The sequence below is a fragment of the Cariama cristata genome, unplaced genomic scaffold, assembly GCF_000690535.1.
Source record: "Cariama cristata isolate BGI_N322 unplaced genomic scaffold, ASM69053v1 scaffold7785, whole genome shotgun sequence".
Taxonomy (NCBI): Eukaryota; Metazoa; Chordata; class Aves; order Cariamiformes; family Cariamidae; genus Cariama; species Cariama cristata.
In genome coordinates this window covers 13,324-27,089 of record NW_009619162.1, presented here as the reverse complement: position 1 = coordinate 27,089, position 13,766 = coordinate 13,324, and the positions used below count along the sequence as shown (strand labels likewise).

Here is a 13,766-nt window from a genome sequence, read left to right as displayed (position 1 = left end):
ACCAATACAGGCGGTTCTACTGACTTTGTTTATTCACATTTCAAGGCCCCTTCACGACACTAAGCTGACCCTGCTGATCACACAGGGAGCCGGGCAACCGGTGCTCAATCCACGGTGCCCTTCCACCAGCTCAGGCCGGTGGTCAGACCCTTCACGACGAGGAGTGGAACTGCTGTGGTCCCTACCGCTAGACTTTGCCGGCGTAGCTCAATCAGCCAAGTGTATGGAGGGAAGGGAAAAAAAAACCAAAACACCCTATCCATAATTCAGTACAGCAGCAAAATCTTTATTTTGGACCCTTATGCCTATAGGAGCTTGTTCTTTCAGCCGTTCAGCGTTGAGAGTGTTGAGAAGGCTGTGCGGCCATAAAATACACTATATTGGCATAAGGGGTGTCTACGGTAGAAGGCCCTGTTTTTCACCAGGATGTCCCTAACACCCACATTGCAGAAAACACTTGTGGGCAAGACCAGACTCCAGAAGTTGGTTGAAACCCTAAAAAAACTGAGTTGGAACTTGTAATTTCATGTGATTCAGGAGAAATGCTTTTGTAAGCTGTGAGGGTGGCATTTCAGTATCTTCCTATTCATCACAGTTTCCTGTGATGCCTGTGTAAAAATAGTACAAATATGTATTTTTTTATTTCTTTAAAAGTATAAAACCTATTTTAAAAATCCTTAAGCCCACAAGCATTGCATTTAGGTACCTTTGTAAGCTGTGAGGGTGGCATTTCAGTATCTTCCTATTCATCACAGTTTCCTGTGATGCCTGTGTAAAAATAGTACAAATATGTATTTTTTTATTTCTTTAAAAATATAAAACCTATTTTAAAAATCCTTAGGTACCATGTTTTGTATTATAACACTCCAGTCCTTGAAATATCTCTAGAAAGACGCTTTTAAAACAGAGTCAAACCACTGAGTATGTCTTTGCAGTTACAGAGAGACATTGTCAGAAACTATATGGTGATGCTCTTTATTAAATTCTTGTGTTGCTAGTCTGGACACAGTATCTTTTATTTCAGGTCATTCTGTAGGGCAGGTTGTTTATGCATAAATGCAATTATGTAAACTTTCTTCCTAACTTACTCTTCAAAAATGGTTGAGAACATGGAAAACTGAACAAAATCTGCTCTTTCTAAAATGTCAGAGTCTGAAAACTTCCAGAGAGGAGATTAAGTATTTGTAAACTTTAACCATGCTCTGCGTTGGTGCAGACTTACTTGCTCTGTTTTCTTATTTCCCAATTAGGTAGAATTTTAACAGTTGCTAATGTGGGAAGGACGGTGCATTGCAGACTTCAGAAGAAGCATAGATTTCATATCATCAGTATATTCTCACCTTTTTACTTGCCTTTTCATCCAGAGAGACCTTATAGCGGCCTTCCAGTACTTAAAGGGGGCCTACAGGAGAGCTGGAGAGGGACTTTTACAAGGGCATGTAGTGATAGGACAAGGGGCGATGGCTTTAAACTGGAAGAGGGAAGATTTAGATTAGATATCAGGAAGAAATTCTTCACAGTGAGGGTGGTGAGGCACTGGCAGAGGTTGCCCAGAGAAGCTGTGGCTGCCCCATCCCTGGGAGTGTTGAAGGCCACGCTGGACGGGGCTGTGAGCAACCTGGTCTGGTGGAAGGTGTCCTTGCCCATGGCAGGGGATTGGAATGAGATGGGCTTTAAGGTCCCTTCCAACCAAACCATTCTGTGATTCTACGATTCTATTATTATTTTAAGCTCATGGTTTATTACAGTATTTCAGAATAAGAGCTGTATTTCCAAAATGGTAACAAACTGGAAATGTGATCCAACCTTTGAGTCGTGTAAAGTATGCAGGGAAGTAGGATTCATTTTAAAATTAAGTTCAAGGCCTCTGCTGCTATGAAATTTGTAGGCCTTCTTGAACTGCTCATGCTTAATTATAACTAGCATCCTGAGTGGGAGAAGGCTGGATTTTGTGGACCTTTTCTACTTCTTCATAGGATAAACACCTTTTACTGACACAGTTTAAGGTAGTCTTACACCAAAATATGTATCTCATGTACCTCTGAACATTTCAGATATGTTTAAATTGAGGATAATAATATTTTTATTATCATCACTTACTCCTTACTGCGATCTTGTACTGAACAAGAAAAAGGGTTTTGGGTGGTTTTTGTATGTCTTCAGGTATGTTCATCACTGCCCTACCTTGATGGTGACCTTACACAGAGGTCATACCAGCCTCTGTAATAATTTTCAGTTATTCCATTTTCAGTATTATTGTGAATCACAGTTCTGCTCTCTGCAGGTGTGTAAGGTCTATTTATGACTGGCATTTGTATATTAGCAATGTATAATCTGTAGTAACAGTTCATATGTCTTTTTCATTAAGGGAAAAGAAGGCCAAATATCAGAATGGAGATCATGAAAATCTAATGAATGTGGTAAGTATTTACTTCTGGCAGCTTGTGTCAGTCTTGTGGTTAGCTTGCACCAAGCTCCTTGCAAAATACCGCAGGCTGGAAAATAGCTCAGGAATTTGGAGATGGTTGACCAAGGGAAACTTGAAAAGTTGCAGAACAGGAGGAGGAGGAGAACTTGTGTAGACCCTGATAATCTGCACTTTCTCAATGCTCTTCCTGCCACCGTTGTCACTCCAGATCTCCTGCCTTTCACTCCATTTGCAGTACAAGCTGAGTGTACCCATTTGTCAGCTGCTGTCTTCTCATGGGTTGAAGCCGTAGTAATTTCTATTACCATAAACGTTGGAAGGGAGATCACTCTGGACGTACTTGCATTTATTTGTTTTAACACCTGTAAACACAGACACCTAAATCTTTAAGTATAGTCAGCATGGTTTGACTCTCCTGCCTGTGAGTTGGAGCTCCAGTTTGTTGCAAACATTTATTCTGATCCAACGGTGATTAGATCTCGCTAATTTGTGTTGCAGCCTTCTGACAAGGAGGTGTTCAGCCACTCAATCACAAGTTCGGCTACAGAGCCGCCTCCCAACAGCGACCAGAACGGGGCACTCAGCAACGGTGAGGGTGAGTAGCACAGCCCCTGCGGGCGGGATGAATGAGCAGCGCCGTGCCCTTGCTCACAGCTCCCACGTTGGCTGCAAATTGGTGATCCCTCAAGTCTTAGGTTTCTAGCCGTCAGCTTTCCAAGCACACAGTCATGCCATTTGTCTGAATACCCTGCATTTCCCTCTGGACATCCGACGCCAGATCGGCTGCTGTATCCCAGGGCAGTGGCCAGGCATCCAGCTCTCTGAGGACAGTCAGTCCTCCTCACGCAGGACATAATGCACACGAAACTTAAGATCAAGTTAAAAACTGCAGTGAGCACGTTTGCCTTGCTGGGAAGTCAGCAGCCCATCCCATGGAGATAGTGGTGCTTTAGGCTGCATCTCCGCTTCCCTGCTGGGCCTGCTCTGGCACAGCCCTATACCCCGGCTCCCAATCCTCCACGCCAGCCAACACTGGGAAGGTGCTGAGGTCCTCCTCCAGGCCACCACGCTACACCTACAGATTGACCAGGCCATCAGGCAAAGACTGCAGCGGTCCCTAATCTTGGCCAGCTACTGAATTGGGTTGTGACCAGAAGATGCAGTTGCACCTTAGAGCTTCAGAAGTGCTCCAGGAGGCTGTGGAAATATTTCAGGTCCTCCTGCAGGGACTACAGCTTTGGATCATAGCCCTGTGCTGTGCAAGGCTGCCGCTTGTAATTTTTTGTTTTAGAAAACAGGCAACATAAATAGGCTTCCTTTTTTTTCCCCAAGTCTTTGCTTTGCTGAACGCTCAGAATGATTCACACTGAAGTATCACTGGAAAATATTTTGCTGAGCTGCACCTAAAAATAAACTCACTCTCAGCTGAGAACTGCTGGGAGCCAACTGTTACCTCCACACTGGGCACCAACACGGAGGCTGCGCTCCTGGCTTGTAGCGCTCCCGGCTTGTAGCTCACCTCCTCATCTCCTTGTGCAGCCAGAGGCTTAGCTGTTCAGTCTTTACTCCTCAGAGTCAAGTATCCAAAGGAATTTTTAAACTTTGGTTTTGCAGCTAATCGCTGCTCCCGTCCATTGGCTTGTTGTGTATTTAGGCGTGTGGCTCACCGAGGGACTTGATGCGCAGAGCAAAGCCCTGCAGAAGGGAAGCGTTTCTCTTTGCCACGAGTCACCACACATGCAGCCATCAAAGCTGCTACTAAAAGGTGTGCTGTCAACCAGCAGACAGTTTTCAGACTGTCTGATATTACTCAGCTTACATGCTGAATAACAACCCTTCTGAATAACAGGAACCAACGTACTTTAATTTCTTATACTTTATGCATCCTTTTTGTTAATAGTTCTTTCTTCTTTTTTGCTGTTTCTGCTACCCTTTTGAGCAGGGGCATGGCTATGGAAGCAGCACCATCAAATGTTGTGGGTTTTTTCCTTTACTCAGCCTAGCAGGATTGTGTTTATCTATGCCAACCCCTTATCTAGACCAACCCCTTCTGTGCTACTACCCATAACCACAGGAGCACGGAAACACGAGCTCTCGTTGCTCCCGATTATCCTCCCCAGGCTGAAGGGGGTGGCTGCTCTCTGGGGCCCGTGACGGTGCTCTGCACAGCACAGAAATCCCTGGGAGCAAGGGAAAACATGTTCCAGCTTCTCCAGGATGGGTCCTGATGTCCTTCAGAAAGTCTGCAGGCATCTCGGGGAGTGAGTAGGACACCTTGCCTGTCTCCTGTTCCTCCCCAGTTGTATGCAGGAGATGAACAGAGAAGGATGTTTTCCTTTTCTTCTCCTCCCATTCAGACAGCAATTACCATTTCACACCTCCAGTTCCATCCTGAGTTTTGCTGTCAGGCTATGGCTCCCTGGGGGGGCTGACTGCATGAGTCTGCACGCCCTGAGCACAAGAGAAGGCAAGGTCCATGCCAACCACCAAATCAAGGGTACTGATTGCTTCGGCAACACTTTAGGTCATCATGTCAAACACACGGAAGAAAATGGAAGAATGGGTTGATTTTGCTGAGAGAGTACCATAGGAACTGTACTAAGAAAAGTAAAGCTATTCAGAAGTGATTTTTCAAAGAAATGGTGTGATGTAAAGTTACATACCATATACTACCTGAAACATGCTTGTACATGCCCATGTATACATCCCTGAATGCAGGCAGGTATCATACGCGTGCACTGTAAGATGAGACGTCCCGTAGATTTCAATCCCTCATACCCTCTAGTGACAGTGACACATGACCCATTTCTGGGACTTAAAAATTAACATGTTCTGCCTAACACTACTTTCTGAAGTCTAGTCTTCTCTTTTGTGCATATGGCTGGCTCGTTAGTAGGTTGTCAACCTACATGATGTGCTGCGAGACTTAGAGAAGTATGGCACAGCCTTCCAGCGAGGAGCTTCTGGTGTAGCGTGCAGGGAGGCTGCCTGCCACAGGGCTGAGCAAAGCGTGAATCAGACGAGAATTTGGCCAGCATCTTAAACAAGGTGAGGGCTGGGTAGGGAGGAAGCAAGAACGCTTTCCTTTTTTGATTCCAAAGGATAGGGAAATGGAAAGAGGAAAATCTAACAAGGCTTTTTTTTAAAGGCACTTGGTTTGAGGCCTCCCACCGGCGTTGCCCATCTGAGATTACCGAGCATGCAGCGTAACTGAGTACAAGCCACTGAACATCCGTGCACACCTGCACCTACCCACCCGTCCCCTGTTCTTACTGTCAATGCTGTCGCTATTTAATGTGACTTGGGGGTGCAGAGAGTACTTAAGACGTTGTGAGAAAGATAGTTTAACAGAGGAGTGCAGAAATCTCTGTAACTGAAACCTTTTGCATGATGACCACTAGACGTTTCCAGGCATTCATATCGTTTGTCCTTTCCAATGAGACACAAAACTGAAGTGATGTAGAGAGTACCAAATCCTGCTCACCTTATAGTTACGCTTTTGTTTTAAATACGTCTTTATAATTTTCTCTAGTACTCTCCGAGGACAGTACAACCGCCTGTATTCAGCCTTATGAAGAAGTACAGACGTCTGATCTGCTAGATCAACAGGACAGTCTTGGAAAGTCTATAAAATGTCACCAGAGCCGAGAACTACCCAGTATTCCCCCTAACACCACCATGGAAACCATCATCTCAGCTAGAAATGCAGAAAATGATCAAGGTCTTGGAATGGAAGGGCCTTACGAAGTCTTGAAAGACAGCTCCTCTCAGGAGAACATAGTTGAAGACTGCTTGTATGAAACTGTGAAGGAAATTAAAGATGTTGGAGCAGTAGCCAGCATGGAAGGGAGCTGTAACAGCAAATCAAAGGCTTCACTGATGGTTTCTGAAGGGCAGAATCAAATTCCTGAGTGCAGAATTGAATCAGCAGAATATGCATCTGTTGACCGAAATAAAAAAAGTCGCCAAAGTGCTAATTCAGAGAGCCCTCTTGACAACACACCAGATGTAGAGGATGAGCTTCCCCCTCCGGTACCCATGAAACTTCTTGATGAAAATGATAATGTGCAAGAAAAAGAAGTGGAAGAAGAAGTGACAGAAGGAGCAAGTAAACCAGAGAAGGTAAATACTGCAAATACTTGTCCTTGTCAAATAGCCAAATAATGACAGAGAACATATGGGTGGGAGAGGCTTTTTTTTTTTAATAACAAAAAAATGCCAAGAAAAAAACCAAAACACTCAAGGTGATGCAAGACTGTAAAATACGGAAATTTTAAAAAGTATAGTCTTTGCATTATATGCAGGTGCTTCTTCTGTTGCAGCCTATATTTTGGATTGTTGCAGTATACACTTCATAAGGCTTTTCCCAAATATTATCCAGAAATTGTATAGGAGTACTCTGCTTCTTTGTTTAATGGTATTATACTTGTGGGAGCTATTACAGCAGGTATCCAGTACCTCTGTCAGCATCTGTATCTGGTTTAGAATTCCCCCTTTGTTTTTTTCTAATGAAACCTCAATTTACAAAAAGGAGAGGGGGGCATTCTTGGTGGATGCCCTAACTTTAGATGTGCCTCCTTTGTTGAGCCACCTTGACGAGTGTTACGCAACCGCTCAACGCCACTCGTCTCGTCTCTCCCTGCAGGAGAGAGGGATAGAAAGAGAGAGAGATTGCAACTGCAGGCTTTTCTATTTGTCAAATTCTGTATGTCACAGGTAAACAGAGTAATTAATTTCTGCCTGCTGAAATCATGGCCAAAAGTTATGTTTTCTCAGCAGCTTATTCTCTTATCTTTCTCCCAGCCTAGGAACAAGTTAGTGGTGAAGTCCTTGAAAAATAGAATCATGACATTTTCAACAAATTATTGTCCCTTTTTTAGATTTTCCCCAGAATTAACTTTAAGGATACTTTCAGATCATTTCACAGAGTTTTCATAAACTGTTTCCATTTTTCAGAACTAGTTTAGATAAGTTATTATCAATTGTGAATAAAAGAACTGTGATTTTAGCAGATTAATACAATTTCAGTGTCTGAGTTATCAGATAATATTAGGTATTGATGAAAATTTCAAAAAAATCCTTAAGATATGATGTGACATTTTAATGTAAACATTTACCTGAAAAATCATAGCAGAGCTGAGGTATTATTACTCGTTTCTGCTTGTTCTCTTATTTGAAGTTATTTCAGTAATCCAGGCAGAGGGCAGAAAAATACTGTGTTAAATAACTGACCAGCCATGTAACCTATAAAGCACAATAGAGTCAAAATGAATAAACTGAAGACTACTCATAATATAAAAATTGTTTATCCGGGCTCTTCAGTGCACATTCTTACAAATAACGAGCACGTTAAGTAAAAAATTAAGATGTGATTGTCAACAGTAGTCCGCCAACACTCCCCCCTCCCAAATTCAGGCCATATGCAATTTCTAATTAAACTTTTAGCAAAACAGCTTTCCGTAACAGTGACATTTTTCCTACCAGGCGTGAAAAGACTTGCAGAAAATCATTGTATTTCCCAGGCACCGATACAAAGGAAAAGCATTTGCTGCTCTGTAGCTCCCCAGCACACCGTGTATACAGTGTCAGTAACTGCAAGGAGTGGGAATTGATTAAAATTGTTCAGGTTTTGAAGGATTAATCAAGAGATGACACATGCAGTCCCCTAAGTGCCAGAAAAAAAGGTGTTTGTCTAAAAGTTTAATTAGAAAGCCATCCTGAGTTAAAGCTTCGGCAGCATCAGACCGTTCCCGCGTTCGCTGCAAGGTACATGCATTATGCATCGAAGCGTGCGCCTGTCCTGTCCTTGAGAGCTACAGCTGCGGCAGAGTTGGAAATGGTAATTGATGGAATATATAAATGTCATTATTGTTGGCATTGTGTGGGGAGGTGGTTGTGGGATTGTTCTTCTGTTGCAAAGACGATAATTTTTCCCTCTCTTTTGCGGCTTCAAACAATGCAGAGCAATGCCTGGTTTTTCCGATACGGCAACAAGATGTTTATGGCAATGTATGTTATATTGATAACTCTTTTAGTTAACCAGACTCCGTAGGTGTCTCTTTTTGCTTCCTGTCTTGTGAGGCTACTTAGCTGCCTTGCTTAACACGATATCCGTACCCCAAACTTTCCAATCTTCTGTCCTGGCCCTGATGAAGATGGAGGTTGGGGGGTAAGTCATGCGAGTCGCTCTCACTGCAATTAGGCTTTGCTTTAGTAGGGCACAAAGAAGGGACAGGCAGGGAGGCTGCTTGTGTAAACCGAGCCTCGTAGCTGCCAACAGAGAGAGGACAGACCGTGTCGGGGCTGTTCCAGTCTCACCCTGTCAAAGAGGGCAGCCAGGATGGTCCCCAGCCCATGCCAGTTCCTGAAGCACACTCATTTGGGAGAGAGCTAGGTGGACCAAGCCAGAGATCGTTCCAGTATATAACAGCATAAAAAGAATAAAGGATCCTTTCAAGGGCCAGGTGTGCAATAAACGGGTGAAAATTAATTATCTCAATTGGTTATTGGCCATGACCCAGCCAAATCCTTTGGAAGGTTTTGGTGAAGAAAGACACCTTTAATAGCACGAGGCCTCTTACAGGCCTCTGTCACCTGGAAAAAATTGGTCGTAGTTCTTCTAATAAAACTGGAGAGGCAGAGTAATTTTTCTTGAGTTCTTCCTTTGTCATTGAAAAAAAGGAAGTATGGCTCGCCTTTTTCACCCAGGTCTTTTCAGAGCGAGCGCTGGCAGAAACGCTCTCCGTGTGTACGGCTGGCTGCTGCCATCTGATTTCAGCCTTGCGCAGGCTGAGGATGGGCAAAGCATCTCTTACAAATACCCCAGAGGAGAATGGTCCTCTTGTTCTGGTGCCCGAATCAGGAGCAGCAGCTGAACCAAAGCGTAGAAAATCAAGTACGGTCGAGGAACAAAAGGAAAGTGGAAGGCAAATAAGGACACACGCTGTTTGTTTTGCTGCTGTTGAGGTTTCAAGCATAATTTATAATATTGCTAGGTACAAAATGTTTAGGAGCAAGCATTTTTTTCAGTCTCCAAGATGACAGTATCCTTCAAAACTGATGTGTCACAGGTTTCACATTTAGCAGAAAGAACTCTAGATCCCAGGGAAACAAGAACAGGACTGCCAGCACCCTGGGGTATTTGTCAGCATTTGAGTAGGAAACTGTAGAAGGGGTCCTGACCCCATGGTGCTTATAGACACACTGATGAGAGAAAATCACTGAAGAATTTTGCAAGCAACATGTTTGTTTTAATGTCTGAGGATGAAATTAGTAACTCACTCCTCAACACAAAAAATATCTTGCAAGTAAGAAAGACTAAACTGAGCTGCTGTGAATCTAATAAAGGGCCAAAATACATTTGAACTTTTCCTTTTTTTTTATTGGTGAGTAAACAAACCACAGGTTAAAGAGCACATTCTCCAGACAGTGAGAAAGAAGCAAGGGAGCTGTTAGGTGTGAGGGAAGCCCCTGGGGAGCGGCAGGCGGATTTCAGTGCGCTTTGGGTCAGGGTCTTCATCAGAAGTGCCTGAGGGGTTTGGAGCTTGGTATTTATCACAAGTGAAAACACCAAGAAACATGGAAGTGGGAAAGAATCTGTTGTAATGAGCCTCTGCAGAAAGAAAAAAAAAAAAGTGTCTTGTGCGTCTAGTATGTGCCTGGAAGCGGTATTTGATTGACTGTGCTAAAAATAGCTCTACTTCTCCACCTTGGTCTGCACTGGAGGAGGTCTGAAGTATTTTAGGTGGAGAATTTGCATGAAGCTCTAAGATACAGCCTGTTACAAACAGTGCCAGCAGGCTCCCTCGGACCCACTGTGGAGCACCTCGGACCCACCTTCTCGCCCCAGGGAGGAAGAATCACATGGCTGCTGTGAGGTAGCCAGGGTCTTCGTTGCCATAAAGGTCTTAAAACATTTTTCATAAGAGCAAAATGCTTTTCCCCCAGTGTTTCGTGACCTAATTTCCACCCGACACTTTACACACTTGAAGTTAGATTTGATACCAAACCAAGACCACCATCCTTGAGTAACTTTGCTATGTGAACTGGGTCCAGACGGTGCTTTGAGGGTTAAGCTGCCCCTCTCGGAGTGGGTTGCAGCAGGTCTTTTCGGTGTTCGTGGTCCGAGTGGTTTTGAGGCATCTCGGCACATCTGCCACGTTCCATGGGAAGGGAGGACACGGCGCTTCCCTTGCAGCACTTCCAGGATCCGCTGAATGAAGGGTAACAATCGTCAAGAAGGTGCCAGTTGGGTATTGTTCTTTTGTCACCTAAAAGCATGGCTGAAAATCACGTGGAAGGCCAACTAGTGTGTCACAACAGCTGACTTTTTAATTTGCAGACTCTTTCTTGCTTCTTTAGCAGTGTAAAGGCAGGGATACAGCGGAGCAGAGTTTGTTTTAACCATTACATTATTTTTACCCTTTTCAGATCAGCACAAAAGCAGATACGTTAAAAAGTTCTACTAACCTCAGGGCTGTTATCTCCAGAGATGTACTCTGGATATTAGGGGTATTAGCTATGTAAAATGGAACTAGTGAACAAATGACCATAAAATATAATGTATTGATTGTAATGGGAGGGTTTTATTACAGATTTCGCACTGTTGACTAGTAATGAGCCTTTTTTTTCTTTCTTTCCTCCTTTTTTTACAGAGGCTTAGTTCAATGTCTTACAAGTCTCGAGAGGAAGATCCATCTCTTACAGAAGATGAGGTGGGTTTCTTGCTCAAAATTCAATACCTAACTAGAGGCCTTTTTTCAGGCAGAATTTAGCGTAAGCTCTGCATGATTAAGCAGGATCTAAGAAAGGAGAAATTTGTCTGAATGGAAGACAAAAGCCAAAGTTTCTCTGCACAGAGTTTGTACTGCCACATTCCTAAAATCAGAAGTATCCTAGCATGTGGCTGTATCAGGCCAGTAGGTTAAAAAATGGTGTCAGAAAATAACAGGAGGCCACAATTAGCTGATCGTTAGGGCAGCTTCTTGATTTGGATGATGAGCACTACTTAAGAATAATAATCAGCAGCCTTTTGAAACATGCTCCACCTTCCCCAAGCAAAGTGTTTGAGGCTCTGGGAAATAAACGGAAGCACAATAAAAGCACTAGAACATAAACTGTTCTTTGAAATGTCTGTTAGTCAAATCAATTGAGGAGATGGTTGAAACAAAACCAGAAAAGTTAAACAGAAATAAAGTTGTTTGTGATCATATCCAGTACACCCATGCAATTTATAAATGCGTTCTTCGGCTATAAAAGTAAACACAAACTTGGCAATGAGCTGAGTGAGCTAATGCTTTCTGCTGGGAGAGGTGCTCCCAGACGTTAACAAATAAATTGATCCTTGAACTGGGTTCATGTAATTTAATGCTGGAAAGCACTGAAGTATGGATGAGCAGAAAAGTCATTTTTTGTTTGGTTGGCTGAAGTCAATAAAAAGTAGGAAGTATTGCCATCTGCAATTGGAGCTCTCTCTTTACAAAAAAAATTTAAAAAATACAGAATTAACGGAAGCGATGTGGTTCATCTGCATCAGTCAGTGTTGCTTAATGGTAATGAACATTTTCATGGCAATCTACTATTTTAATTGGATTGATACAAATCCAGAGTGGCCTTACATGCTTAGGAAAGACTTTAAATGTAACAGAAGAGCTATGTTGCAATAGTGATATTAGGTACCAGAGCAGCAGTGCAGGGAGTTTCAGCCATCTGCCCTGTGCAAGGGGTCGTACCCACTCGCACTGGCAGAGGGAGTCAAGAGTGGGTCCCTGCGCCTGGCACCAGCCCCAGCGAGCCCTGACACGTGTGGACGTGGGCTTCTCCTGCACCTCTTCATTAAGGGCCACCTTCCTCCGCTTGTTTATGCACACCACCTCGTCAGAGGGGATTTTTAAAGCCAAGTGAGACTCTAGCTCCCTCTCTTGTGTTTATAGTAGCTGAGAGGTTTCAGTCTCTAGTCTTAAGTCCTGATGCGCAGCGACTGAGATGCAGCCCCTTTTCGTAGGCAGAGTTTAGTCAGCAGGACAGACCTTGCATATCGGGCTCAGCACTGACTATTTGCTGTTTTCTGGTGTGGGTAATTTATCTCCTGATTCGTAATGTTCTCTTCAAATGACTTAGAGCCTCCTTGGTCATGTCTATGAACACCACAGATAACTCCTCTCCTGTTGGGATGTCTCTAAAAGCAGAAAAGTAGCCGCTACCATTAAAAATAATAATCATCATTTTTAAAACCCCAAGGATCAGACAGCGTCCTTCTCCTACATTACAGGAGCTAAACATGATCATCCCTTTGACGCCTGTCTCCCCATTGAACCCAAGCTGGCTCCAGGACCATAGCAAAAATTGCAAGAGCTCCTGCTCACAAAGCCGTTCCCTTTTGTCCCGGGTCTAATTTGCCTGCAGGAGATTCATGTTCAAAGAATTTTTATATTTATAAACTTCTTTCAAAAAAGAATGCCTTATAAAATCAGTTTATAAATGCATGCCAGAAAGAAAGGATTGCTAAGAAATTATCTTTTTTTTGTAAGAAAGGATATGTTTTTATTAGAAGATCTTGTCTTTTCTTAAGTAACTGACATCTTTGTGGTGGAAGGGGTTCAAACTGGCACACAAGCTTTAGGCCATGCTTAACTACTCAGCGTCTCCTTTTCCTAGATCTCAGCCATGTACTCATCGGTGAGTAAGCCGGGACAGACCATCAAGGCGCTGGATTCTCCTTACACCTGTATTCAAGAAATTGCATCTCAGAGGTCCCCATCTATTTGCAGTGGCCTCTACGCAAGCGTGAAGGATTTTGAAAACACCCTAACTACTACCACTGTGCCTCAGTCAGCGGACAGACCAAACGGGGAGCTGGAGCCGGACTATGAAGCTATCCAGGCAGTGAGCCAAGAAGAAGACAGGACCTTGTCTGTGCCTAACACAAACCACATTGCTCTTTCAGGAGAGAATGACTATGAGAGCATAGGGGACTTGCAGCACCACAGGGATTTCACCAGACTTTAACTACTTCGGCAGGCAGATTATTCCGCTGGTATTTTCAAAGGAAGATGTGAAACATGGAGAGGGAAGTGCTTCTCCTTTTGAGGAACAAAGCTAAGTAAAGAACAAAAGTTGTGAAGCAGCAGCGTGCGTTTCAGCCAGGGTGTGGTTATTCTGGGTGGTGGATCGAGGCTTACGGGAAAGGGTGCGTCAGATCGGCATGACAACCAGGACAACATAAAGGCTTCTTTATTGTTAGCTCCAAGATGACCAGAATTTGGGAAGGAGTACCACGCTTGTCGTCCCAATAGGATCACATACCAAAAAAAGACTGCCTTTACACAAAGCTAGCTTT

General features: G+C 43.6%; 1 protein-coding gene across 1 annotated transcript; it reads left to right on the top strand.

Moving 5' to 3' along the window:
* Positions 1-2,368: 2,368 nt before the first annotated feature.
* Positions 2,369-13,506, top strand: PAG1 (phosphoprotein membrane anchor with glycosphingolipid microdomains 1; the record flags this gene model as incomplete). The annotated part of the gene is made up of 5 exons (XM_009701129.1): positions 2,369-2,420; positions 2,927-3,023; positions 5,961-6,550; positions 11,083-11,142; positions 13,085-13,506. Coding segments are annotated over 5 exons (1,150 nt in total), but the record flags the coding sequence as incomplete, so codon positions are not given.
* Between the last annotated feature and the right edge of the window lie 260 nt (positions 13,507-13,766).